Genomic DNA, 25,735 nt, shown 5'->3' with positions numbered 1-25,735 from the left:
CAGCAACACTTACATTTGTGGCCTTTCTTCCTTCATTTTTTCTGGGGCACTAAGGCAAAAAAGCCAGCTGCCCAGGACATGGATTGTCTAATACGCTTGAGTAATGATGTGACATGTCAGTGGAAATAAAAACTTTGTCAAAATAAAAAAGGAAAAGAAAGTGAGAGAGATTTGAACCTCTCTGTGGTGCGATAGGCAGCCTTTGTTTCAACACTCCTATTCCTCCCATTCCTCTGATTTTGTTATCATTGCATGGAAGTAAAACATGGCTAATATATAACTTCAGTGAAGCTCTCCAGCTGAACAAGCCAAATTCCTGTTATTAAATGTACAGCAGACTAAACAGTTTTGTTAAATATCAGGCATCAAATTACACCCTTTGGATCTCTGCTTGTCACATATCTACACCGTAGATTAATCACATTTGTTATGGTTTAGTTTGGAAGGCTTTGATTTTTTTAAAAAAATAAAATAAAAAATGTTTCCTATAGCTATTCTCTGGTGCTGTTTTTTGTTGTTGCTGCTGCTGCTAACCAGTATCATCTTTTTTTAAAAAAAGTGGTCTGACAAATAACATTTTAAAATCCATCTTCTGGTTTAACAATTCTGGTATTTAAATGAAATAATACAGTACATTTCCTCCACAGTGTGCTTTCCAAGGCTACTGTTGAAGGCAGCCCATTCAGTTTATAGTTTCTTTTTGTTGAAATAAAATGCCTGCAAGTCAAAGTCCGTCTTGAACACTGTTGCATTCTGTGGTTATGTTTTTTCTCCTTCATTTTACTTATCCTGTGTTGGATTCAGGATCTGCCTTTTGTGAGATAAGGACCTTCTGCAAGAAGGAGGTTTCCACTCATGGAAGGTGTCTCTGCCTGATTTTGGGGGAAGCCCTCCCTCCACACCACAGCTCACCCTTTTCAGCAAGGCTCTCTGACCCTCTGTGTTGCATTTTCAGGGGAACTGGAGGGGCTGTCGTGGGAAGGAAGTACAGGGAAGACAACTTCCATCAGCACAGCTGATTCAGCATAAATCTGGATCCAACCCACTATCTTTATAAGCAACTAAGAAAGTCTGTCACTTTCTGTAAAAAACTTCTGGGACCACTCAACCAATCTGCAGCCATAAGGTGTTGTTTGAAAGGCTCTGGGGTAAAAGCTTTCACCTACTCTAGTTGGGGTCAAAATTGGTCATACACTTAAAAAGTTAGGATGAAGATAAATATATCAATAACAACAAAATCATCATCATCATCATCATCATCATCATCATCATCATCATCATCTATGGCAACAGGAAAATGTCACAAAGGTGTTCTGTTAGTCACATCAATCCCTTGCATCACATCAAAAAACTATACAGAAAACTTTCGGAAATTGGGCCTACCAAAATACATCCACACCAACATCCAGAAAGCAGTCATAATTAAAACATGCTCAATTGTCATGAAATTCCTGAATCAGTAAAAGATAGCATGACTTGGCAAAGCTTGTCATGTCCGTCTAGAAAAGCCACCACGAGTGAGAAAAGAGATAATAATAATAATAATAATAATAATAATAATAATAATAATAATAATATAAGGGTGCAATCCTATTTATGTTTTGACAGAAGAAAGTCTGACAACTCCCAGCATTCCACAACCAGCTTACTGATGAAAGTTAGGAATTGTAGGACTTTTTTCTGTCTAAACGTGCATCGGATAGCACCCTAATCTGTTGTTCCAGTCAACCCTTTATGGTTTGTAACGTTCTCTGACAATTCTAGCAGTAACATCTGAATATTTAAACCAGTATCAGCCAGAGGGTGTGACATTTGGCTGGCTGACTTGCAGGAGTAACAAGTATATATACAAAAAGACCCCAGGAAATTAGGATAACTGATCAAGTTTTGCTGGCAACATTAAGAGAAAGCAGACACGCTAGAAGAAAAGGAGGCCGGTATTGCGGAAGGTTTATTGACACCCATGACCTACCAGTGGCAGGTTTTGAACTCTCTTTTTATAAATTTATTTGTCATTTCTAAAGGTGTGGGTTTTCATTGGTTCAACAAAACGTTAGTTTATTTGTTTAGATACTGCGGGGGGGGGGAGAATTTATTTCATATGAATTACTGTTCCCCTTTCTGAGTCAAGAGTATAATTCTAAAATGAGTATAAATAAGATACATCTATCTACAGAGCTTCTTCTATCTGGGTTGTAGTACCAAAATATGTGCCCATTGCTGAGGTAATTTTTTTTTTTTTAAAATAATCTGACATCTGTGTGGGACCTGAGCCTGGCAGACTAGCCTGGCATGTCAGTAAATGCAACTTGAATACTTGGAGGTGAGGGTCAGGAGAGAGAAATCATTTAAAAAGCATTCATATAAGCTAACTGAAAACCACCTACATATAGAGAGAGCAACTATCTCAAGAAAGTGAGCCAAACCGCAGACTACAGGTCACATCACACACATGTATTATGTCAGCCTTCCCCAACTTAGTGCCCTCCAGATGTTTTGGACTTCAACTCTCATCCAAAACATCTGGCAAAGGCTATATTATATAGTCACAGAATTAAGTATGTAGGAAATACATAAACTCTTTTCCTCTGGTTCTTTCCATCAAGACATGTACATACACAGGACTCCAACACCTACAAAGTTCACTTTCTCATGGACAAGCGTGTGCGCACACACACAGAGACAGACAGACAGAACATGAGCCTAACATTTCACCATGTTCTCCATATATACAAATGACACCTGCTGAAATTCCCTTTTGTGGGGGTAACAATCTGCAGGTGAGCATACTGACCAGACCTGCAAGCCAGAAAGCCTAAATCCTGCTCATTGTCTTCCCAGCCTCCTTCACACCTTTCATGGCTGCCATTTGGCATACAGCATCTCTTCCGCCCTGACCAAGCCAGGCAGCTTCCTCCTTGGTGCACAAATGCTGTGCACATGGCCTTTTCCTTCCCCTTGCTTTGTCCTGCCTGCATGCACAGATAATGCACGTGCATACAGCCCAACAATGAAAGTGAAATAAAAGTGTTTAAATAGGTAAAGCAAAACCAGCGTTCCCCATTCTTGTCCAGCCTCTGGGGTGGGTGGGTCCTAATGGTTTCAAATTAACAAGGCTGGACAAATAAAACACACACACACACACGGCAACCCAACATGATAAGGATTACACGTGTGTCTAATGTATGGTGTTTCCCTTCAAAATATCAGTGGTGGCTCAGAAAGGATCAGGTACAACTTGTACAAATTTCATAAGTGACCACCGGTTGATATTTAGTTTGTAATTAGAACCCAAGTTACAAAATGTATCATAAGAAGTTACTGATAGATGGGTTTGGATTGGTGGCGATGCTCTCTAATTAAGGGCCAAACCAGACATGATCCAGAGATCCATGATTAGGATTGTCCGTGGTTTTTGTTTTGGTAATTAGAAGCTCCACAATACTGCTTTGACAATCTGGGATGTGGTGTTCTTGGACAGAGTGTGTAATGCTTTCCTCCTAAACTCTTTCCCCAATGTAAATGAACCCCAAAGCTGCCATAAGTTCTGTGCATGTGTGGGTGAGCTGGGAGGTAGATTTATATGGGTACTGGCTGGCTGGGGAAACCTGCGAGTTGTAGGACTTTTTTTTTTAAAAAAAACCTCAATACTTGCATAGAATTGCGCCCTAAGAGTATTAAGAAATTGGAATGAAAATAAAGAATTCGGTTTTCTTCAGAATCTTTCGAGGTTGGCCTCCTTGCTCTCTTTGGTTTGGGATCGGACAGGCATGAATATCTGTTACTTGCATATCTGGTACTTGCAAACAACTTTTATTTTCAATAAAACTTTATGGGAAGCCCATCCAATAAATAATACACTGTACACAGTGTAATCTTGGCTTCATTACATTGGCATTGCATCTTGTTGTAATATGCTGTAATATATTATGTTACACAATACTTTGTTCTTAACTGCACAATACCCACTGCAGTTCCTTTTGATATTTCTCCTCAGACCAAACTCCGACACCAACCCGATTCCTAAAGAACTGTGAGGAAGTGGGCCTCTTCAACGATATAGACTGCTCCTTGGAGCATGAGTTTAGAAAGGCACAAGAAGAAGAGAACAATAAAAGGGTATGCCTTTGTGGAATGGAAACGTTCCTCCACCTACCCCTTTCCTATGTCCTGTGTGAAATCAGAGAGAATTCCATTACCTGAGTGAGAAGGAACACACACACACACACACACACACACACACACACACACACACACACACACACACACACACACACACTGAAGTTGGAAACTAGGTGGCACTATAGATTGTGATATGTTTTCTAACTTGCATTCGCTGATAAAACTGAGTAGGTAACTTGGTTTACAGTATTGAAAGAGCATTAGTCGACGTTTATAAGGCTGGACAGGATTTGATTACCAGGTCTAACAAAACACTTTGCAACTGCATATCTCTTGGGGGCAGAATACATATGCACACCCACCCAACATATGGGACTTGAACAAGCTAATTCCCTGCACAAGCTAAAATATATCTGTCGTAAGGGTAGAAATAAGGAAAGCTCATGCATTTTGCCCTTTTAATATATGCTTGTATAATTTCTTGGGATTTTGTTTCCATTTTTTGCTAGTTTGATGTCTGAAATAATAAGTTGCAGGTATCATCACAGTTTAAATCAAGAAGAGAGAGCTCCAATTTATAAGCACAGTAAAAATGCCTCTGTTTGAAAGTGGTTTGTATATATTGTCATATTTTAGCATTCTAATTTTTGAGTAGTATTTGTTGCTGCTGCCCTAAAGGTTGTTGACCAAACTTAGCAAGTATTTTGAGCACTTACATCTGAGTAGATAGGCATAGGGCTGAGCAGTGAGATATGTGCATTTCTTTCCTTTGGTTTTTTCTGTGTTATATCATCCTGTTTTTAAATGTCCAATGATCTTTAGAAGCAGTTTGCCTGTGTCAGGGAGCAGGAATGCTGTTAAAAAACAACAACCCAAACCCCCCAAACATAATTACAAAGCTGATCATGGCCTGTTTGACAAGAGCTCCCTGGAGTTGCTTCTCTTCTTCACTATTGCAACCTGCTTGTTCATCTGCCTGTCATTCTGGCCCAGACAAAAGTGATGGTGAGAAGGACAAGCAGTAGATTCCACTGACTTCTTGCTTACTGGCTTTCTTGTCTGCAAAGCAAGCAGATTGTAGGAGGAGAAACAACAGGATAAGGAGGAGGAACAATAGGAGTGTTTTGCCCAAGAGCCCTCCAAAACCTGGAGCTGGCACTGGGTCAAAGAAATGTGGATTATCCCAGGCAAAAGTTACAATGCATTATTATTATTATTATTATTATTATTATTATTATTATTATTATTATTATTATATTTATTTGTATCCCGCCTTTTGCCCAATAATGGGCCTCAAGGCGGTATTACAAAGTTTAAAACATATGTTTTAAAACAGGAAAAGAAATGTTAAAAAAAAAAAGTTTAAAATTCACAACAAAATTATAAGTCAGTAGGGGAACAAAACAAACAAACAAGGGGACAGGCCCTCGCCTTGGTGTCGCCCCCTTTGGAGGTGACCCCGCTGGTGGCGGACCCGCCCCCAAAGGAGCCTGCCTCTTAAGCTCCCAGTCCCAAAAAGATGTTGCAGCTGGGGGTGAGATGGTTCTGTGCTGGGAGCCTGAGTCTGCTAGGAGGCAGTTGGAAGGTTCCGCAGACTAGGCAAACCTCCAAGGCAGGACAACAGCAGCTGCTGATTGGCCCCTTGCTTTGTAGGCTTCCTCTCCTGGCTAGATCCGATGAACACGATCCCAGGTAGTAGGAGCCTGCCTCTTAAGCTCCCAGTCCCAAAAAGATGTTGCAGCTGGGGGTGAGATGGTTCTGTGCATTGACAGACAGTCTCTGGAATTAGTCTCTAGCATTTATTTAATTGAGAAAAATAGGCCAGGTTGTTTTTACATTAAGTGCACAAAGCACAACATCACACAATAGCAAAATTTGGAAACATTTTTATGTAGGATATAGTAGTAGCCTTTTCCACATGTTATGTTGAAGGAATAGAGTGAAGGGGAAAGAAGGAAGGGGACTGGGGGTGGGGGGTGGGCTGTGCTGCTACGGATTCTTGTCTTAGCAAATTCCAATGCAAATGGGCCTGTCCTCCCTTCCTGGACAAACGTGTGGGTTGGCTTCCACACAACCTGAATGTTCCAATGTAGTTCTCAGGTCAAAAAGGTATCAAAACACATGTATATTTTAAAATGCATATTTTGAGAGAGAATACAAATCCCAATATTTGTATGGAATAATAATAATAAGAAGAAGAAGTTAATGCAGAAATTAAAACAGATTGATTCATCCAGTCATATCTACCATGTTCAGACTTCCATATGTTGAATTAAATGTTCTACATGAAGGCTATGGGTAGATCCAAAGTTAGTCCTATGAAGAGTAGACCTACTGAAGTGAATGGGAGTGAAGTTAGTCATGTCTCACTTATGCCTAATTCATTTCAATAGGTCTACTCTACATAGGACTAACATTGGATACCACCCCTTTATGTGAACAATTCTATTGGAAACCTGGGCCATAGCTAGACCTAAGGTTTATCCCTGGATCATCCAGGGGTCAAACCTGTTCATCTAGGTGACACAAAGGGGATCCAGTGCTCAGGCAGGGGTGAACCCTGGATGATCCCAGGATAAACCTTAGGTCTAGCTGTGGCCCTGGTCTCAGCAACCATCCACCACGCATTCACCATAATGCTAGTCTGAATCCTGCATGTGTAGTAAGGAAAAGGAGGAATCAAAATGCAGTAGTAAATAATACAATGAATGTTGCTGCATCTTCTACATGCAATGGAAAACCATGGTTGGGAGTGGCTTCCCAGGATGATTATTTCTGATGAAATAGTTTCCTGTGTTTTTGTCACATTTGTCAAATTACATGTAGTAATTTGCATAGTGTGCAAGAACTTTTGTCTTGCATGAAGTCACTCCCAGTTTCCAAATACAACAAACTATTTTCCCAGACAGTTACAGTCAACAAGTGTGATCCTGAATTATGTGTGTGGCTGAATCAGTACAATGTCAGTATTATGTTTATTGATAGTTTACAGATCACATGAGACCTTTACACAATCAGTATAACTGCCTGGCCCAGTAGTTTCTGGCTCCTTAGCCTGCGATTCTAGCATTCTGACCACAGAATCTACCAAAATAATTAAATATGCAGCAAATTACATTCGGTAATAGGAAAAATAGGAAATGAAGAGATGAAGGCTGCTTGATATCCAAGTCAAAGAGCCATCCCTTTGTGACCATAGCAGGTAACTGATGGCTGTGCCTCGGACAAGAGAGTGTCACTCAGACTCTGCAATCCAAAGCAGCAAGGTAGACAGTGTCGGCAGATCAGGTTATCATCTAAGCTTCAAGCAACAGGTTTTAGGTTTACACTGGTCTGAGCATAAAGTATCCAAAGCATTTGTCATAGGTTATATTTGCAAGCATATGACCTTTCCTGCTGCTGGTAAAGAACTGCTGGCAAATTGGCTCCAGAGCAATGAATGCGGATCTAAGAGAATAAAGTCAAAGCCGGGACGATCAGTATTACTTTCCTAGGAAACAACTGGACTGCCTGTATTAAACATCAGAATATTAAAACTCACCTGCGTTCTGTATGTGACAGGAAAAAAAGAGGAAGTGGCATCCAACCTGGGACAGGACAAGGTACTCTATTTGAAGTAGATATGTGTTTACTATGATGGATGAATGTGCTAGGAGTGTCTTTGAACTTTTGAAGTCTCTAGCACCGTTGTTGTTGTTGTTGTTGTTGTTGTTGTTGTTGTTATTTGTGTCTTCCACCACATCAGTGCAGAGAACTTTACCACCATTACTTCCTATGGCTAGACTTCTTAGGAGGTAATTGCACAGTGGTCTAGGAATTATTGTGACTATTGCACTGGGAAAAGAATAAGAGAAGGAAGCACTGGTCATATTAATGCCCTGTTCTAGTCCTGTCCCCTGTGCCAGCAATTCTGAAATTAATGCAGGAGAAATTAATGCATCCTAGCAGGAGATGGGGTGGGGTGGGGTGGAGGGACAACCTAGCATCACTTTCTACTGTAGCCCTTTTAAGTAGACCTACTGAGTCGTTATTCCTAAAGGTCTGGACTGCAATATCCAGCCACCTGCTGAGCTCTCTGAGAGCAGATAAGAGATCAACTTTTAGCTGAGTAGTTCAGGGTGAAACTAGATGTGGCATTATTTACACAACTAACAATGACGTGATTTTTTTTAAAAAAAGTAAATAGCCGTGGCCCTTCTGATCTGGATCATATCCATTACTTGGGGACAGAGGAGGGGTTTCAGAGTTTTTTCCTGTTGTAGTCTCAGTCTGGATCAGATGCCTCCATAGCTGCTATTTACTTTTTTTTATTTTTAGGAGCCCTCATAGTTTCTAACTACATAAGTCATATCACAACTAGTTTAGCTGGATGAAGTAGACTAATGCAGTAAATAATACTTGTTCCTACACCAGTAACAGCCCTCCTCCTGGGCTACTCCTAGGGCATGTCTAGACCATGCCTTATCCTGAGGGATCATCTGTGTGTGTCCACATGACGCACAGGGGATCCCGGGGGCAGGGAGGGAAGATCCCTTCATTTCCCCGGGATAACCGGGACAGCTTTTCCCGCGGTCTCGGGATCATCCCGAGATCGTGGGAGGTGTGGGCGGCAGTCCCGGTTTCATTCCGGCTCCTCGCAAGTAAATGCGAGGAGCTGGGAACCAGGCACAGAGCTCTTCAAGTGCTCCGTGCCCATCGGGAGTGGCGAGGGGAGCGGGGTCGGGGCTTCTTTTTTTTTTTAAAAAAAAAAACCTTACTATTTAGCTGGAGCACAGGTGCGCTTTTCTTTAAAAAAAAAAAAGGTGGGTGGGCGGGATGTCCTCCTTCCTCCCTGGATGTCACATGTCACGTGTGAATGCAGGGGGAGGATCTTGCGATCACCAAATTGTGAGATCCTCCCCCCTCTGCCAGGAGGTGTAGACATGTCCCTAGAATAACCAGTTTCATGTGTTCTTGCCACCAGATGTGACCCAAATGGCTTAGTAGCACTATAGTACATTAGTGATGAGCAGGAAGGGGGTGGGGGTGGGGCGGGGGAGGATATCTTGTTCCAATAGATATCGCCCACTGAGATCCTGGTAGTTCCAAGTTGCCATCTGGATTGGCAGGAGCTCTGTATGGCTTGTGGATATCACTGAGATTTAGAAAAGCTCCTCCAGGAAGTACTCTTATCAAAAAGTGTCAACTCAGCAGCTTTCTTTATAGGCACATAACAATTTGTTTCTGCTGTTCCAACTAGTGCATATGTTCTTGTTTCAGAAGACGTAGTCAAGCCGGTAGGTATGTATGGGAGATGGCACTTCTAACTTGTGGTTTTGTTGGATGATGATTCATTGTTAAGAAATCAAGAACCAGAAGTTCACCACAGCCTTATTATAAGACTGTGGTGGAGTTCACTATACAAATAATGCTGAATTCTTTTGAGTAGTTGACTGCGAGAGAAATATTGATAAATAGATTGGGTTCAAAATTGTACTGCTTCTTGCCCACTTTTTGGGGCTTTTTTTTTTTCCAATGCAGAGGCGCTCATGAATAATGCAAATCTGGCTCATGCATAGTGAATCCACCTCCGAAATGTGCATGTGCCATGGCCCCTCCCCTCCCTCACATGCCCCTATTGGCTGCCTCCACCCCCTTCCCCTTCCCTGTTGGCGGCAACAGCCTAACTGCACAGCTGCACCCGGGGCCTGCCTTGGCACCACACTGATTGGCTGAGCAGGGCTCTTCATCATCCCAGTGGCAGAGGGGCTGTCCTGCCTGTTTGATGTGCGGGACATTTATTGCTATTAATGTTCGAAAGTTGAACTTTTTCAAAATTTCAGGATTTTCTGCATGTCTACTCTGTTCAAGCTTCAGTTAAAACAAAATTTAGCAAAACTGGTCTAGTAAATTGCAAGCAATAAGCCTTACACTACTGTGTTCTTACATAAGTTTATTTAATTCTGAACAACATAGGATAATTTAAAAAGGCAGATCAGCATGTTCATTGACATCATAGACAGACAATTCCAGAGTCTTATAAGGAAACAGCAAGTGGAGATGTATAAAATATATAATGGTAAAATAAGAGGACTGTGGTGCCACTGTTTCCTGAGATATTTTGAAGACTGATGACCGTTAATAAGTGATTATAACACTGACCATTGTGATAAAGATGAGGAAGGGTGATGATGAATGCATTACATTCACTGGAGTTTCTGTGCTGAAGCTGCTTAAAAGGGAAGACATGCTCCAGAAGTATATGTTAGGGTCATTGGCATTATTGACTATTGATTTAGCACAAGGCATTAGGAGCTAATAGCCATCTTTCACAAAGTGTGCTGTGGTGGCATTTTGCTGTATGATTTGTTATGCACTGTAATTTGGAACCTCTCAAAATACATCAATAGAAGGTCATTTTTAAGACTTCAGACACTTAGGCATGCCATTCCAGATTCATTCTCCCTTTAACAGTGGTCATCAGGGAATCCATGTGAATGCTGCCTGGCCTGGGATCTGCATTCATTCCAGTGTGGCTGCCCAGAATCTGTCTAATGTGATGGTGTTTGGAGAACAGTTCCTATCAATACAGTTTGATTGTTATGAATGCCTGCAGCCCACAACAAGCATGCTGAAACAGAACAGGGCAGTGTGCATACTGTCACAGAAAGCTTAAAGGACAAACCAGTGAGGAAGCTAGACAAGAAATGTTTTGTATCTCCTAAACAAGAAGAGAATAGCAACAGGTAACTCCTTACTCCACCCTGATACAATTAAGTCCAGTGCCACCTAGTGACAAAACTATATAATGACAATATCCACACACACATTTTGTCGACTGACACTTCGGAGCATCACTTTCCAGAGCAGCTTCACATGGTTAGAAACATAATATAATCCCAACAATCACAAATTTATTTCCATTAAATAATTCTAAACTAGGTTCCCCTTTTCTGTGTCATTTTAAAGCTGGTGGGACCTCCGCCAACCCCTTTGTATAATGACACCTTCAGCATTACAGACCTATATTCATTCCACCTTGCAGAGCTCAGCTCTGGAGTGCTCCTGCTGCTTGAATCGAAGGGATGCTGGTCTTGGTTGCCTTCCGGCAAGAATGTTGAGGTATAATTTCTAAAAACAAATAAAACTGAGCCTGGAAAGTGGGATGCACATTGATTGTACAGATAAGAAGGCAGTAAAGGTTGAAGGCATAGTAAACAATGGCCAAGGAAAATGACAAGGAGTGATGGTAACACAGAAATCCTACTTCCTTCCTTTACTAGTAGAAGATCTGAAATTTCAGCAGCTGCAGCCACACTTTTGTAAGTGATCGCCTGCAACTCTGGCGATCCTCCCAGAGGTTATTGGACTCCAACTCCCATCATTCCTGACCATTGGCCAGGTCTGATGGGATCTGGAATCCAGCAAAATCTGAAGTGTCACAGATGCACTACCCCCACACTAGATGGGCTGTTGTTTTCCTAAAAAATAAGTAATGAACAAAATTGAAATGAGTCTTGGAAAGTCTTAGAAAGTTGCCCCTATAGTCATTGTTAATCCTGCCATGCCTTCCTGAGCCATGTGTGCTCATCTCTCATTCACATACTCTCTCCGTTGATGTGATTGGGGAGACCTTTCCAGGAGAAAAATACTATATATATATATATATATATATATATATATATATATATATGCCAAAGCCCCTGCACCTGCAACTAATTTCTAGACTGGGACAACATAGGGTTTTTTTTTTAAGCACACACACACACACACACACACACATACACACACACACTTAGTTTATGGTTGATATCAGCCTAAGGAACAAATCTTCATTGTAATAGCTTTTTAGTAAGGCTTTCCTAAGATAAGATAAGACACCCAAATCTTGGCAGTTTTGTTGCAATGCCCTCTTTTGCCTGTTACATACAAACCCTTCCTGTTCTGCATCGTAAGCAGGCTTCAGCATTCATGGGTGGGTAATAGGACACTGCTGATACATTTTAGAGCAAGGTGCACTTCTGCTTTATTTATGGAGACAGACATACAGGTTGAGGACTTAATCATACCTGATAAATCATCCTAGAAAGCCTATTAGAACCATATGCTGATTTTGCATTAATGTGGGCAGTCTGTTTTTACTCGACTAGGACAGTCTCCTATGCTTCCCCCTCCCGGTACGCCCCATTCTTACACCCCCTCCTCCCCACCCGTCCCTTCACCCTTGTTTGTGAACTATTTATGTGTTTAAGTGGTATCATTTGTGTGCGGTAGGAGGCATTAATCTCAGAAATATTGTGAATGGAAATTGGTGAAAGAGGAAATAAAAAAGCCAGACTGAGTAAGCCTGTTATGGCTATAGCCATCTTTATTTAGTGGGAATTCCAAAGCTAGAGCCAAAAAGCTAAGAACAGGAAACACCAATAAAGGCTTCAGAAAACAGCAGAATGGCCGTCGCTCAGCATAAGGTAGTCATTTTGAGCCATGTGCTTTTGCTGCAATTGGTAAAGTACTGCAACCTTTGCAGTTTCAAGCTTGTCCTCCTTCCTTGTAAAGCAGGAATGGCCTTCCTTTGCTTTCCTAATGGGAGTCATGTTGTTCATACTTGACATGAAACCCTATCTCTAACAGTGCAGTGTTATACATCCCATGAAGCTGATTGGTGGGAGCTTCAGGACAGATGAAAAGAAGTACTTCTTCACATCGCACATCGTTAAACTATGGAATTCACTACCAGGAGATGTGGTCACGGCCACCAATTTGGATGGCTTTAAAAGGGAGTTGGAAGAATTCCTGGAGGAGAAGGCGATCAATGGCTACTAGTCATGATGGCTTTGTGCTACCTCCAGTATCAGAGGCAGCAAGCCTATATACACTGCTTGGTGGGAGGGTGCTGTTGCATCGTGTCCTGCTTGTAGGTCCCTGGTCGACAGCCACTGTGTGAACAGAGTGCTGGACTAGATGGATCCTCGGTCTGATCCAGCATGGCTCTTCTTATGTTCTTACATGTTTACACAGAGGCAGGGATGGACAAACTGGCCACTTTCACTTTCTCCTGCATTCCAATTGTTTAAATCTCAAGTTATTTCCATCCTTCATATGAAGACATTGGCACATTTGGGCAAATGTTTATCACAAACAAACTGACACAAAATGGTCACTCATCTGCACCTGCCAAATTCAATAGGTATACCTATTCCCAAAATTGAGAGGACCGTGTCCCTGTAACTACTTACAGTAGGGCTGGATGGATCTACCATTTTTGGTTTCTCTCAATTTCTCATTTTTCCAATCTTAAATTTGGTTCATCTCAAACTTCAAGATTTTTTTAAAGTTTGTATGAACAATTGAATACATTTTTGTGTACACTTCTTATAAAACATGCATTTTTGAATGCAATTTTGCTTAAAGATATGCAGTTTTGCAAGCAGTTTTCCTAATACAATGCATGTTTAAATTTTATTTTTACAAATATATGCATTTTTGCATGAGCTTTCCCCTAAGATACTCATTTTGTATATTAATTGTGACTGAAGAAGTCCACTGCAAAATTTGGACAAATCCAAATTTAGAAGGATAACTGAGTTTTGTTTTGTGTATTGACTGAAGAAATGCAAATTTACATAACTTCATTAAAATATGAATCAGCAAATTTCTTACGCATCCCTACTGTATAGCTGTGAAGGATGAGGAGCCTGTAAGGAAAAGGAGGTGGCAACCCTAATTCAACACCACAAGCCTGGTTGAACACACAGGGATTCAAGTGCAGTCTTTTAAGCACTCAAAGCGCTGGCCCTGGTTGGATGAATCTGTCAATTTCAGTCCTTCCCCCAACCGCATATGCAGTTAAAATAAAATTAAAAAGTCAAATTCCTTCCATTCTGTTTATGAAAAAGAAAATTGTGAATTTTGGTAAGTTCTTGTAATGAACTGAATAAATGAACTGAATAGAATTCTCACCCATTCCTATGCAGAAATAAACTCCACTGAGTTCAGCAGGACTTTGTCCCATGCAAATGTGCATATAATTGCAGCCTATATGGCCCATTCATTCAGTGATCCTTCATTATTATTATTATTGAGTTGTATCCAGACTAAGGGCATGTCTAGACCAATGTTTATACCAGGGATAGAGATGTAAAATTTCTGGAAATTTTGAAGCCATGGGGAAAAAACGGTTCCCCCCGCCGGGGTTTTCGGGGGGGAATGGAAATTTTCAGAAAAATTGAAATAATGCAATGTTAGCACTTTTTACAGATTGAAAGTCAGTTTGTTACTTTAGGAACATGAAATGTAATTATGTCCAAGTTGGTTTGGCATAAAATTATTACATTTGGTATATTAAAACTAGTGTATTCAAACAATTATTACAAATTTAATTTACTTTTTTAAAAACTTCTCTCTTTTTTTGTAACAAATGAAGCTACAAGCTCCTGAACTGTTAGGAACACCTGAACTGTAAAGAACCTCTTTGGTTCTGCCAGTTTATGAGGAGCAGGCAAAAAACAATTTTAAAAAACAACAACTGAAGAAACCACCAACATTAGTAACAAAGGAAATTATTTATGTCTCCGCTAGTCCTGCAGTGCCAAGACATAAAGCCCCCATTCCCATAAAAAGAACTGAGAAAAATGGTGGAGGGAGGACCAAGATTCAATGAATATGCAAGAAATTTAATCAGACTCATTTTCTGACCTATAGCTATCAGTATTAGTTTCAGTCTCTGCTTCCATGGAAGTGCTCCCTAGAGGCAGAAATGCATCTTCCTCTTGCATTTGAGAGTTGTAGTCTCAAGTTTGCAACCTAGGACTTGCTTGTCCTTGGTGCACAGACATTGTAATAATCTGATACTGTACAGTTTTTAGAAATCATTTGAAGAAGTAAATATCAACACCTTGTCTTAATCATTTTATTCATCATACTGAAATAAAACATCCCGTAATCTGTTTTTTCTTCATTTCCCAAAAAAAAAAAACCCAAAAAAGGCTTCAGAAAACCCCTGGTTTTTTCCCGATTTTTTTTTGGGGGGGGGGGTTTCCCCGGGTCTTCACATCTCTAACCAGGGATCATCCTGGGATTATACCTGTGCATCCACATGATGCACAGGGGATCCCGGGAGTGGGAAGGGATGATCCCTCCATTTCCTCAGAATAACTGGGACCACTTGTAGCCCAATTTTTCCTGCGGTCTCGGGATTGTCCCAAGACCGCAGGAGGTGTGTGGGTGCCCGTCATGGTTTTATGCTGCTTCCTCAGGAGTAACTGCAAGGAGTCAGGCATGGAGCTCTTCATGCACTCCGTGCCCATCGAGGGTGGGGGGAGTGGGTTTTTTTAAACTACTTCCTTTTTTGTTGGAGCGCACGTGCGCTCATCTTCCATAAAAAAAAGAAAAGAAAGAAAATGGTGGGCGCAACATCCCTCCTTCCTCTTGGGATGTCACGCTCACATGTGGATAAAGGGGAGGATCATGCGAGCAGAAAATCGCAAGATCCTGCCCTCTCCCTCCCCTGGTCTAGGCATGCCTTAAGTTATACTCCGTATAGAACCATTTAAATTATTAGAACTTTACTTAATTATGATTAACTTCAATCCCATTGATTTCATTGTCTACTTTGAGTATGAATTCGGATCGAACCCATTATCAATTAATTACACTCCATGCTCTTAGAATTATTTTGTGTTCATTCCACCCCTAATCATTGCATGGCATTCAGAGCAATCCTAAATAGGGACTGTCTAAACACTCAGAAAGCCCTGGGGTGGCGCAGTGTCGATTTTACGTTTTTAGTGCATTGGGCATGCACTCTAGGGCTTTCTGCTGAAGCTGCTGAGAAAAAATCTCAGAGATTTACCCTGACTTTTTTCTCTAGAGCGGGGCAAGGAAGCACAAGACTATGTCAAGACAGCCCCTCGCCTCGCTCCGGAGTCACAGCAGAGGCGTGGCCAGATGGTGCCTGGTGGAACGCAACCAGCAATTGGTCGCCTTCCACCAGGAAGAGGGCAGGGGTGTATCTGGTTCCCAGATGGCCACCAAGAAAACTTGCACTCACTCCTTGGCATCGAGATTACCTGACACCACCTTGGGGGAGGGAAGCCATGGAGTTTCCAACAGACATGGCACCAACCTGTTGCCATGAAGACACTCCGTGAAGTGAGTCTCTCTGAGGCCTTAGTTAGACGTAAGGTTTATCCCGGGATCGTCCCGGGGTCATCCCTGTTCATGTAAATGACACACAGGATATCCCAGGAGCAGGCAGGGATGACCCCGGGACGATCCAGGACCCTAGGTCTAGCTAAGGCTTGAATTTAAGTGACTTATTCTCCAATAAGTGACATTCGGATTTTGTAACCATGGTATTATAATTGACTTCTAATTCAGCTTGCTGCTTAAACGGATGGGGAAAGAGAGGATTCCAAAGAGAAACAGTTGTTGTGTTGAGTGGATTTCTTTCACCTTATACACATTGCAGCAATCTATTTCTAAGCCTCCCTCAGGATTTCCGGGGCTTTTGCAATTGCGCCTTGTTTCCCACTTACAAAAGGCGAGTTTCTTTTTTGTAAAAGAAATGTTGCTGTTGCTGCTGCTGATATATGCAGCAAATATCCACTACAGTTAATCCCACAATGCAAGTCCTTAATTTGTGCCTCAAGGTCAAAGGAAAAGAAAATAGAAACAAAATAGGAGGCATAAATCCACTAAAGCAAGAACAGCCCTCTAGTAAAGTAGAGGATCTATATTTGATATGTTAGGTATTAGTGGCAGCTAACAATGGGATACTGAACATCCAGCCTTAAGCCTTTTATGTTGCTTTAGTGCAGGAATGTCCTTTTTTTGGCCTCTTTGAGCGTTGCAAGACATGTGCATGGAAAATGATGAACTGTACATTTTAGAGCCTGTTCCACAAGAAACCAAGAGATCCTTTTCCCCTTCATGTTTGCTGTAACTGTTCTCAGAAAAATATCAGCATAGCATGAATTGGATCATGTTCCTAAAGCTGTGTGCAAACTGCTGTGTGCATCCTCCAGTCCAGCTATGCATCCATTCGAACGGCCAGGAAACTCCGCTACAGCTGCATATAGCAGAAGCAAGCCACATAAGGGCATCTTTGGTCCACCAAGGTGCTGCGCCTTACTCATTCTCTTCCCCTGAGTCAACTATCTTGCATTTGGCAGGGGGTGGGGAAGGGAGAAAATGTCTTTGTTTACTAGGGTGGGAAGCCCTTTGCAGAGTAGGCAGGGATACCATATCAGTTTTACTTGAGAATCTCCCCCTCCTTACTGGCTTGTTCCCAAACGTCAGTGTAATCTTCAAAAGATTACAGCGTACAATGAAGGGGCATAATTATTAACTAGACCGAAGAGTCAATCAGGACAGTATTAGTATTCCTCTGTTCTGTTTTCCATCCACTCTAATCTTGCAGTGATATGATACCCAACTGGAAGTGAGCAATCACCAAAATAAAGCTGAACAAAATATCTATATTGCCTTAAAAAACAAACACCCTCTTGTATGACTGAGACACACATTCAGAAAATCTGGTGGTTTGCATAATGGCTATTCTCCCATCAGGATTAAATTATTACCACAGAATTCTCAAAATTCCCCTGCTTAAACTATTCAAGGCCAAATGATTCAAAGAACATTACTGTGAAAAAATTAATAGGCTTTTATTTTTTAAAAAAATCCACAAAAGATTTAGTTTAAGAAAGGATCTGGCTTTCTGCACTCCTCTTCCTCCCCCCACCCTTAAATTTGCGGAGTAGGTGGTTGCTAAGGCTTATGCTTCAAAACACCAATTACATAAATAAACCATTGGCGACAATACAAGCTATTTGGTTTTTACTTACATAGATATAAGCACCCCTCTCTAGATTTCACCCCCTCCCCAATATCTTTAAACTATGAGATTTACTTTCTTAATGTGTATAAGTTTCTGAATATCTCTTCAAACTCCACCAGGTTCTAAATGTTTAAAATCCTTGTAGGAAACTTAGAAGAAAATATCTTTTAAAATTAGTCTGTAAAATTATACTTTTAGCCATGTTAAGACTGCATTATTTCTGATAAAATATGCACAGTCTATATAAATTCCTGGTTCTTCAACACAAGCTTTTCTGATGCCATGTAGAAAGTCACAGTATTTTTAAAACCAATGTGGCTGGTAGTAGCCCGGAGCGGAAAACTTTACAGGTAAATTTACACATGGGAGAGGAAAGAAATCTCCACACATTCATCCAATTTCTTGCACAAAGACTATGCATATAAAAAAAACAGTACATTGGAAAAGTACCCTGCAAAAATGTAGAGTACACAACAGATCTTGTGTGCAGAGGCTACGTTCGTACAACTTGTAAGTGTATAAGCTCTGTATAGGAGAGCTAATCAATACATGGAAATTAGGGGTGGGCCCAAAAGGTATGATCCTGCTTCATCCCTCCAGTAAGTTAATGGGACTTACTTCTGAGTAGACATGTATAGGATTGTGCTATTAGTTGTGCTGGGTTGGATACAGGCTAATATGGATACAAAGACTGTAATGTTGAGAGCAAGGGTAAATTCCAGTCAAAAATGAACTGAAAATAATTTCTCCTACATCCCTAAATGAACATGTCGATTACACAACCAACCTGGAATTATTGAAGGTTTATTATGTAATACAATGAAAAGTGTAATGCCATTCAATGCAATGTGATGCCATTCAAATCCTTTCATTTGACATGTGATCACAGTTCACGATATGGCTAGAAGAAGATAATAGCATTTGACAATTCCTGTCAGATGGCAATAATAATAATAATAATAATAATAATAATAATAATAATGATGCATATTATATTTTGCACAGAAAGTAATAATGCACATTATATTTTGCACAAATAATAATAATAATAATAATAATAATAATAATAATAATAATATGCACAGAAAAACAAATGTTTTCCAAGAAGAAGAAGAAGCAATTCAAAAGGATAGAGCAATGTCTGTACCTGTCTAACAAGTTGAGCTATAATTCAGGAAACATACAATTGTTTCATATCAATACTGCCATGTAAAACCATAGCATGAGGAGACAAGGTGGGAGATTAACATCCATAGCCTGTTACTTGGAAGGCATGATATAAATCTCCACACTGGTCTAAGTGTGAATGCTTCTGCGGGAATTTTAGTAACAGACTAATTAGCATAATGTAATTGGCTGGCAAGGTCAGCCCTTCTCAGGAGCATTAGCCATATTGTTTACTACAGCAAGACCCAGACAGAACCATATGTACACTGTGTGTGTGTGTGGGTGGGTGTGTTCGTGCATGCACAACTGCACATTTCATCTGTCTCTCTTTAGGGCAAAATATTAAGTTATGGTTGTATCAGTGTCAGAACTAAGGTCCTGCATTTAAGTCTGTTTGAACTCCTGAGCCACATACTTTAGCTTCTAATGTGGCATGCCTACAGCACCATTTGTCCCTGTCTGCCCTCTAAGTAATTTATTAACTATCATAGATCTTTCTTTACAAAGATATGTGGTACCTTCCTCCTATCCAATTCCGGATCCAGAGAGCCACACATGCCTTGACTTTTCCTGGCCTAAAAGCCTCTATCCATGGCCCTTCTTTATTACCTTCTGTTGAGTCCAATAGGTCCATGTCTACTGGTCAAAAGCTTTTGCTAGGCCGCACACCCCTGTTCTGGTGTTTAGTGGCAGCCACCACTGTGTCTATCCCAATTAGCATAAAGGTGCCCCCTAATTGGGGCCACTCCCACACATATAAGCGGTCTCTTGAGTGGAGATGGGATGCCTTCCCCTAAAGCCTGCTTCTGGGCCAACCAACACTATGGTGGGCCATTCCTGTTCTTTGTCATGCTTTACCAAGACTCAAGAATTTGGTGAGGGCTGAGAGACGGGCTTCCATAACATTGTTGACACCACCCCTTCACCTACCAGTGTGCAGATGCAGCCTTCATTCCTGTCCTGTAATGCACTCTACGTGGGGCTGCCCTTGAAGACTGTTCAGGAGCTGCAGCTTGTGTAAAATATGGCAGCTAGATTAATAACTGGGACTGGAAGGCCTGAGCGTATAACAACAATTCTGGCCCACTTGCATATGCTGCCTATATGTTTCCAAGACAGATTCAAGGTGCTGGTTTTAACCCATAAAGATTTACATAGCTCAGGACCGCAATACCTAATAGAGCACCTGTCTTGACTTGAACTTACCCGGACACTACGATCAATATGTGAGGCCTTCCTCCGAGTGCCACATCTAACTGAAGCTTGGAAGGTGGCAACAAGGGAGAGGGCCTTCCCAGTGGTGCCCCCCTAGTTATGGAATGTTCTCCCTACTGAGGCCCCACTGGGTGCCAACACTGTCTTCTTTTAGGTGACAGGTTAAGACCGCCCTCTACTTCCAAATATTTAATGGCATATGATGGGGCATTTATGTCAGCTGTCTTTAACAGATGTAGTATTTTCATTGAATTTTTTTTAGATGTTTAAATTCTTTGAAATTTTGGATATTGAAGTTTTATGCTGTATTTTAATATCTTGTATCTGTGGTCTGTGATTTTGTGAATTGTTGTGAGCCATGCAGAGAGCTTCAGCTACTGTGTGGTATAGAAATATATAAATATAATATAATGTTTTTGTGAACCGCCCAGAGAGCTTCGGCTATTGGGCAGTATAGAAATGTAATAAATAAATAAAATAAAATATAACCATGCTGAGGCTAGCTACACTGCCCCACCCCTAACAGTGCTGCATGCTGAGAGGAATGAGCACATATGTTCACTTAACCATTTCAGCTCAGCATTAGTTAAAAATGTAAGGCAATCAAATGTCAATTCACAGGAAACAGACATTTATTCCACAGCAGTAGCTGCTATGGTCCAGCTATTTCTTACGTGCTTGATGCACACACTTGCAAGAGCAAATGAAACACACCGCATGACCATCTTATGAAGGTTCGAGCGAGGTATAATTTAATCAATTAAGAACTACAAGATTGTCCTGAACTTGCTATTTGTAGCCTATAAATAGCTTACACATTCTAAAAAATCACTTAACATTAAATATTAACATAATATAACTCCACATTTCTTTATCCAATTAGTGGCACTACAAAATGTTAAGCGAAAAAATGGTTTGAATTCCAGAGAGCATCATTATTACTGATGAAGTCCATGGGAAAAAAATGTAGATTCAAATTGCTGTAATGCTGTGAGTATAGACAGGCTTTTATTTAGACTGAGGTATTTACCAAATTGATTTGAAGCAAATCTTTTCTTTTGCAAATCTGTTTAATATTCTTATTGGGATTGCATTTGTTCAACCAAAAGGGAAAAAAGGATTTTTAAAAAAGGTCCAAAGTAGTGTGTAATCTTTCATTAGCAGATATAGCCCTGTTTGTTTGTTTTTTAAAATTGCATTTAGAAAAGGAAATCAGTTTGCACCACTGACATTCTGCCAAATTCCTGTTTCATAAACTCTGCAACAGGCAATTTCAGGAGGGAAAAAAATACCTCCGTATTTATGACTTCAGCATTATTAAGACAAAATATAAATAAAAAACTATCAGTCCAATTGAATTCTCCTGCTCTGCAACCTTCAATTAGCAGGATGCTGTGCAGTTATCCCCATGTAACATATACAAATAAATGACCCTAATTGTGCTGTACACATTTAGTGTTACTGAAATTTCACTGGAACATAAGAAACACTTTGTATGGAGTGCTGTTTGACTGATGATCTCAGGCAACTGATTGTGAAATAAATAACCTTTAGTCCACACAGCTCTTATTTGAAGCTTGAAATGCACTTTTTTCAGTGCCCCCTCAAAGCAGCATATATTTTTCCTATCAAGTTATATACTTTAACATTAAAATGTAGTGGTTTGTAACACTGAGTTACATACATTTTTTAAAAAAAAAATCTGATCCTGTAATCTGGAATTCCTTTAAACCTCCCCATGTACCAAAAGTTTACTATATCGTAGTTGCTGGAACATCCGGTATACATTGTATACTATTGTGTATGTAAAAGCATATGTCAAGAAGATAATCTGCGCAGATACTGAAAAGATCATGGATGGATGGCATAGATGACTTTGGAAAACAGGAGCATCTTTCATGATTCATCTCTTTTGATAATTAGAGGGCATCGCTAATTAGATCACGTCACAAAAATTAAGATAAAAGACCCAAAGCACTAAATCCATTGCTCTTTCTTTCTTTCTTTTACTGAGCAGGCCCTCAGAAGAGTTAGCATAAGCTTACACTAGTTGCACGCTGAAGATAAATTGAGGAAGCCGTTTCGCAACACAAAAGGAGTTGTTGCTATGAGATTTTCTGTGGAAAGTACTGCAAGTTCTCTGCTGGTGTACTACTGGACATCTATTTTAGCCCAATATATGTGTACTGAAGGTGTATTGTGATGGTAGTTTACCAGATTTGGCATCAGTGCCCTAAATCAAAAGACTGGGATGCATATAATAAGGGCATCTTGCAAAGAGCTCACCTTTTTGTGAGCTCATGACATGACTTCCTTTCAGACTGGTCCTGCAATTGTACCATGATCCAGCAAGGATGGTTGTTATATGATGACACTCCCATTAGGGAGGTAACAACAATCCTGCCCAAATAGCTAATCCATCATGTTCCTCTATGGCTAGAGAAATGGTCATAATAAAGCAACGTGCTTGCAAATAAAATAAAAGAGGGCTACCCCACCGATTTACAATGCTGGTACTTCAGATCAGTCCAAATAGCTGCTTAACTGTATACAGCTCAGGCAGCTGAGGACCAGGACATTCAGTGTACTTTTGGAATACTGTTAAACTATGCAGCTATAATTTGGAAATCAGAAATCTGAGGAAGGTATAGGGTAACAGGTGTAACAGCCAATATGTTATTCCATTTCCTGTGCATGTTGTTTGAAAACTGTTCTATTTATAGTAGGACTTCATGATACTCGTTTTAATTTTTACCTGGTTATTACAGGTAATCCTCAGGTACTCGTTTTAATTTTTACCTGGCTAAAATTACCTGGCATAGCTTTTTGCCTCTTTGTTTTTTCATCCACAACATTCTAGTCCTTTTGCCCCTCATCTTGGCATCAGCACATAGAGTTTGAATTGTCATCTTATAAAAGCTGGAGCTGAAGCTTTTGTCAAGAGTTTCGAGACCCATGGTTAATCTGATTAGGTACTGCTTATATAGTGTCCCACGAAGAAGAGCAGGCTGGACCCATTGAGGTAAATAGATGGCAGCCAAGAAATTTGTTCAAAGTTGAATGCTTTTCAAGCTGGTCAGATGTTGTCTGTGTTGACAGCTGGCCCAAGACCTTTTATTTCTTGAGGCGAAGGACAAGATGGCACCTTTCTCATTCCATGTACAAAAGCCAACAGGATAGAAAGTTGGATTTTTCTTTTACTTTGGTAATAAGACAGAATCTTCCATCACACCTGAAGTAGGGTGACCATATTTGGGAAACTAAAAAAGAGGACACCTAGTGTGTGTGTGGGGAAGCAGCTTTCTGAGTCCTGCAGAAAGTACGTTATTCCCCTGCCACCTTAAAGAACCCGATTGGAGTGGAGGAGGGGAAAGGATTTCATTCTGCACCACCACCATCCACGCCAATTGGGGCCTTTTCTATAATGTCCATGAATGACCCACTTTCCCCTTTAAGACCTCAATTGGAGCTCGGGGTGGGGGAATGATGTGCCTCAAGAAAGCATGTCATTCCCTCCTGCCATGCTAATGGCAGCCTTAAAGGGGAAGGTGTGTCATTCCAGGACATTATTGAAAATTATAGAAAACCCCCCCTGACACCATGGAAAGAACAAAAACCAGGACAAATCCGGGGAAATCCTGACAGTTGGTCACCCTAACCTGAAGGCAACTGGCTAGCTGAGGGGGTTCTGGGCAGGCTGTGTGGCTCACAGCTCTCTCCTTTAACTTTGCTGCTACCTCCAGGATTTGCTGCCTGAAATTACTGCCTTACTCTACCTAATGATAGGGTTGGTACTGCCTATGTTTAAACCTGAAAGATGTTGATTCTTGTGTTTTGTGCAATAGATACTTAGACGAATAATAAATATATGTGTATATATTAGTGCAGAAGAAAAACTTGGTAGATTGCTTCTTAATCTGTAATCTCTCACTCTGGGCCATGCTAGTTGATGGGGTAGCCCGGTGCGCGCCCCAGGCCGGCCCCTGTGGGTCCAGATGACGCACAGGGAATTCCGGGCTCAAGGAAGGGATAACCATCCCTTGGCCCGAAATAACTGGCACCGGTTGTGGCCTAGTATTTCCCACGGTCTGAGCCCGATACTGTGAGCATATAGGCCGATCCGCTGCTTTTCCCAGCTACCGCATTTACTCGCGGGTAGCCGGTAAAAGCGGCACGCAGCGCTCCACAGGGTGGAGGGTGGGAAGATGGGGGGGAAACCAAGCTGGGGGTATGGGGGGAATTGGAGAACGCGGGTGGTGGTGGGGGGATGGAGGGAATTGGAGATCGTGGGCGGGCGGAGGGGATGGGGGGAATCGGAGATCACGGGTGGGCGGGGATGGGGGAAATCAGAGATTGCAGGTGGGCGGGGAATCGGAGATTGCCGGGGGAGAAATCGGGGGCAGGGGGGAGCGGGGAACCCTTTTTAAAAAAACAACAAAAAACACCTACCTTCATCGTTGGTGCGCTCCTGCGCACATGGCCCCTTTAAGTTCCCAAACAGAATGGCCGACGTGACGTGGCTTTCCTTTACCCCGTCGCGTCGACGTGTGGATAGAAGCGACAGCCTGCGCTACTTCTAGCGCAGGCTGGCCCCTCCACACGCCAGGATTTTAAGGTAGGTCTAGCAAGGCCCTCTCTCTCTCTTTCCCTGTGTGTGTGTGTGTGTGTGTGTGTGTGTGTGTGTGTGTGTGTGTGTGTGCAATCTCCAAACTTGCATTTACAAAAAAACCCAGGAAGATAGATAGTGAGAGACAACTGCTAACAAGGATCTGGGGCCTGGAGGAATGGTTAAATCTTTCTCAAGCATACTGATTCTGCCCTGCAAAATTACATGGGTTGGGAATTCTGTGTTTCCCTTGTAGCTCTTACTTCAACAAGAGCAAATATGGCCTACTATTTCAGGGCTTGTTGCAGCTAAAGTTGAAATATGACTGGCACAGGTACTTAGGCTGTATTACCTTTGTCAAAAGAGGGCACCGCAGGAACACAAGCAAGCAAAACAAGCAAACAAACAAACAAAAATAGGAAAGAAAGAAAGACTATCTTCACGGCACCGAGCTGGTGCCGCGTTCCCCCAAAAGGCCGCACTTTCGCTTCTGCAAAGTTGCACCAAGGAGCAAGTGCAGGGTTTACAGAGGTCATCCGCCCCTCCCTCATCCCTCCCTGAGACAAGAAAAGACGTAGGGCAATGAGGAGGAATTGGAGACAGCAACTTGGGGAAGGAAATTATGTGTTTTTTTGCTCAGCTCTAGTTGTCATTCTTCAAGATTCAGCATCTTCCACAGGATCATTTGATTGTTAAATTTTGGGGGGGTGATTGTGAATATACCTTGGGCATGTCTACACCAGGCGATATCCTAGGAATCATCCCAGGATCATCCCTGTGCATCCACATGATGCACAGGAGATCCC

The 25,735-nt window shown here is 41.4% G+C and overlaps 1 protein-coding gene across 1 annotated transcript in view; it reads left to right on the top strand.

Annotated features, from left to right (window-relative positions):
* Positions 1-25,735, top strand: part of CREB5 (cAMP responsive element binding protein 5) — a 305,685-nt gene that overhangs the window by 74,358 nt on the left and 205,592 nt on the right. The window contains exon 6 of the mRNA XM_063128793.1: positions 3,998-4,119. Within this exon, the coding sequence (XP_062984863.1) occupies positions 3,998-4,119 (122 nt within the window). The remainder of the gene's footprint in view (positions 1-3,997; positions 4,120-25,735) is intronic.

The sequence above is a fragment of the Elgaria multicarinata genome, chromosome 1, assembly GCF_023053635.1.
Source record: "Elgaria multicarinata webbii isolate HBS135686 ecotype San Diego chromosome 1, rElgMul1.1.pri, whole genome shotgun sequence".
In the NCBI taxonomy this organism is placed as follows: Eukaryota; Metazoa; Chordata; class Lepidosauria; order Squamata; family Anguidae; genus Elgaria; species Elgaria multicarinata.
This window is presented reverse-complemented; position numbering and strand designations above follow the sequence as displayed.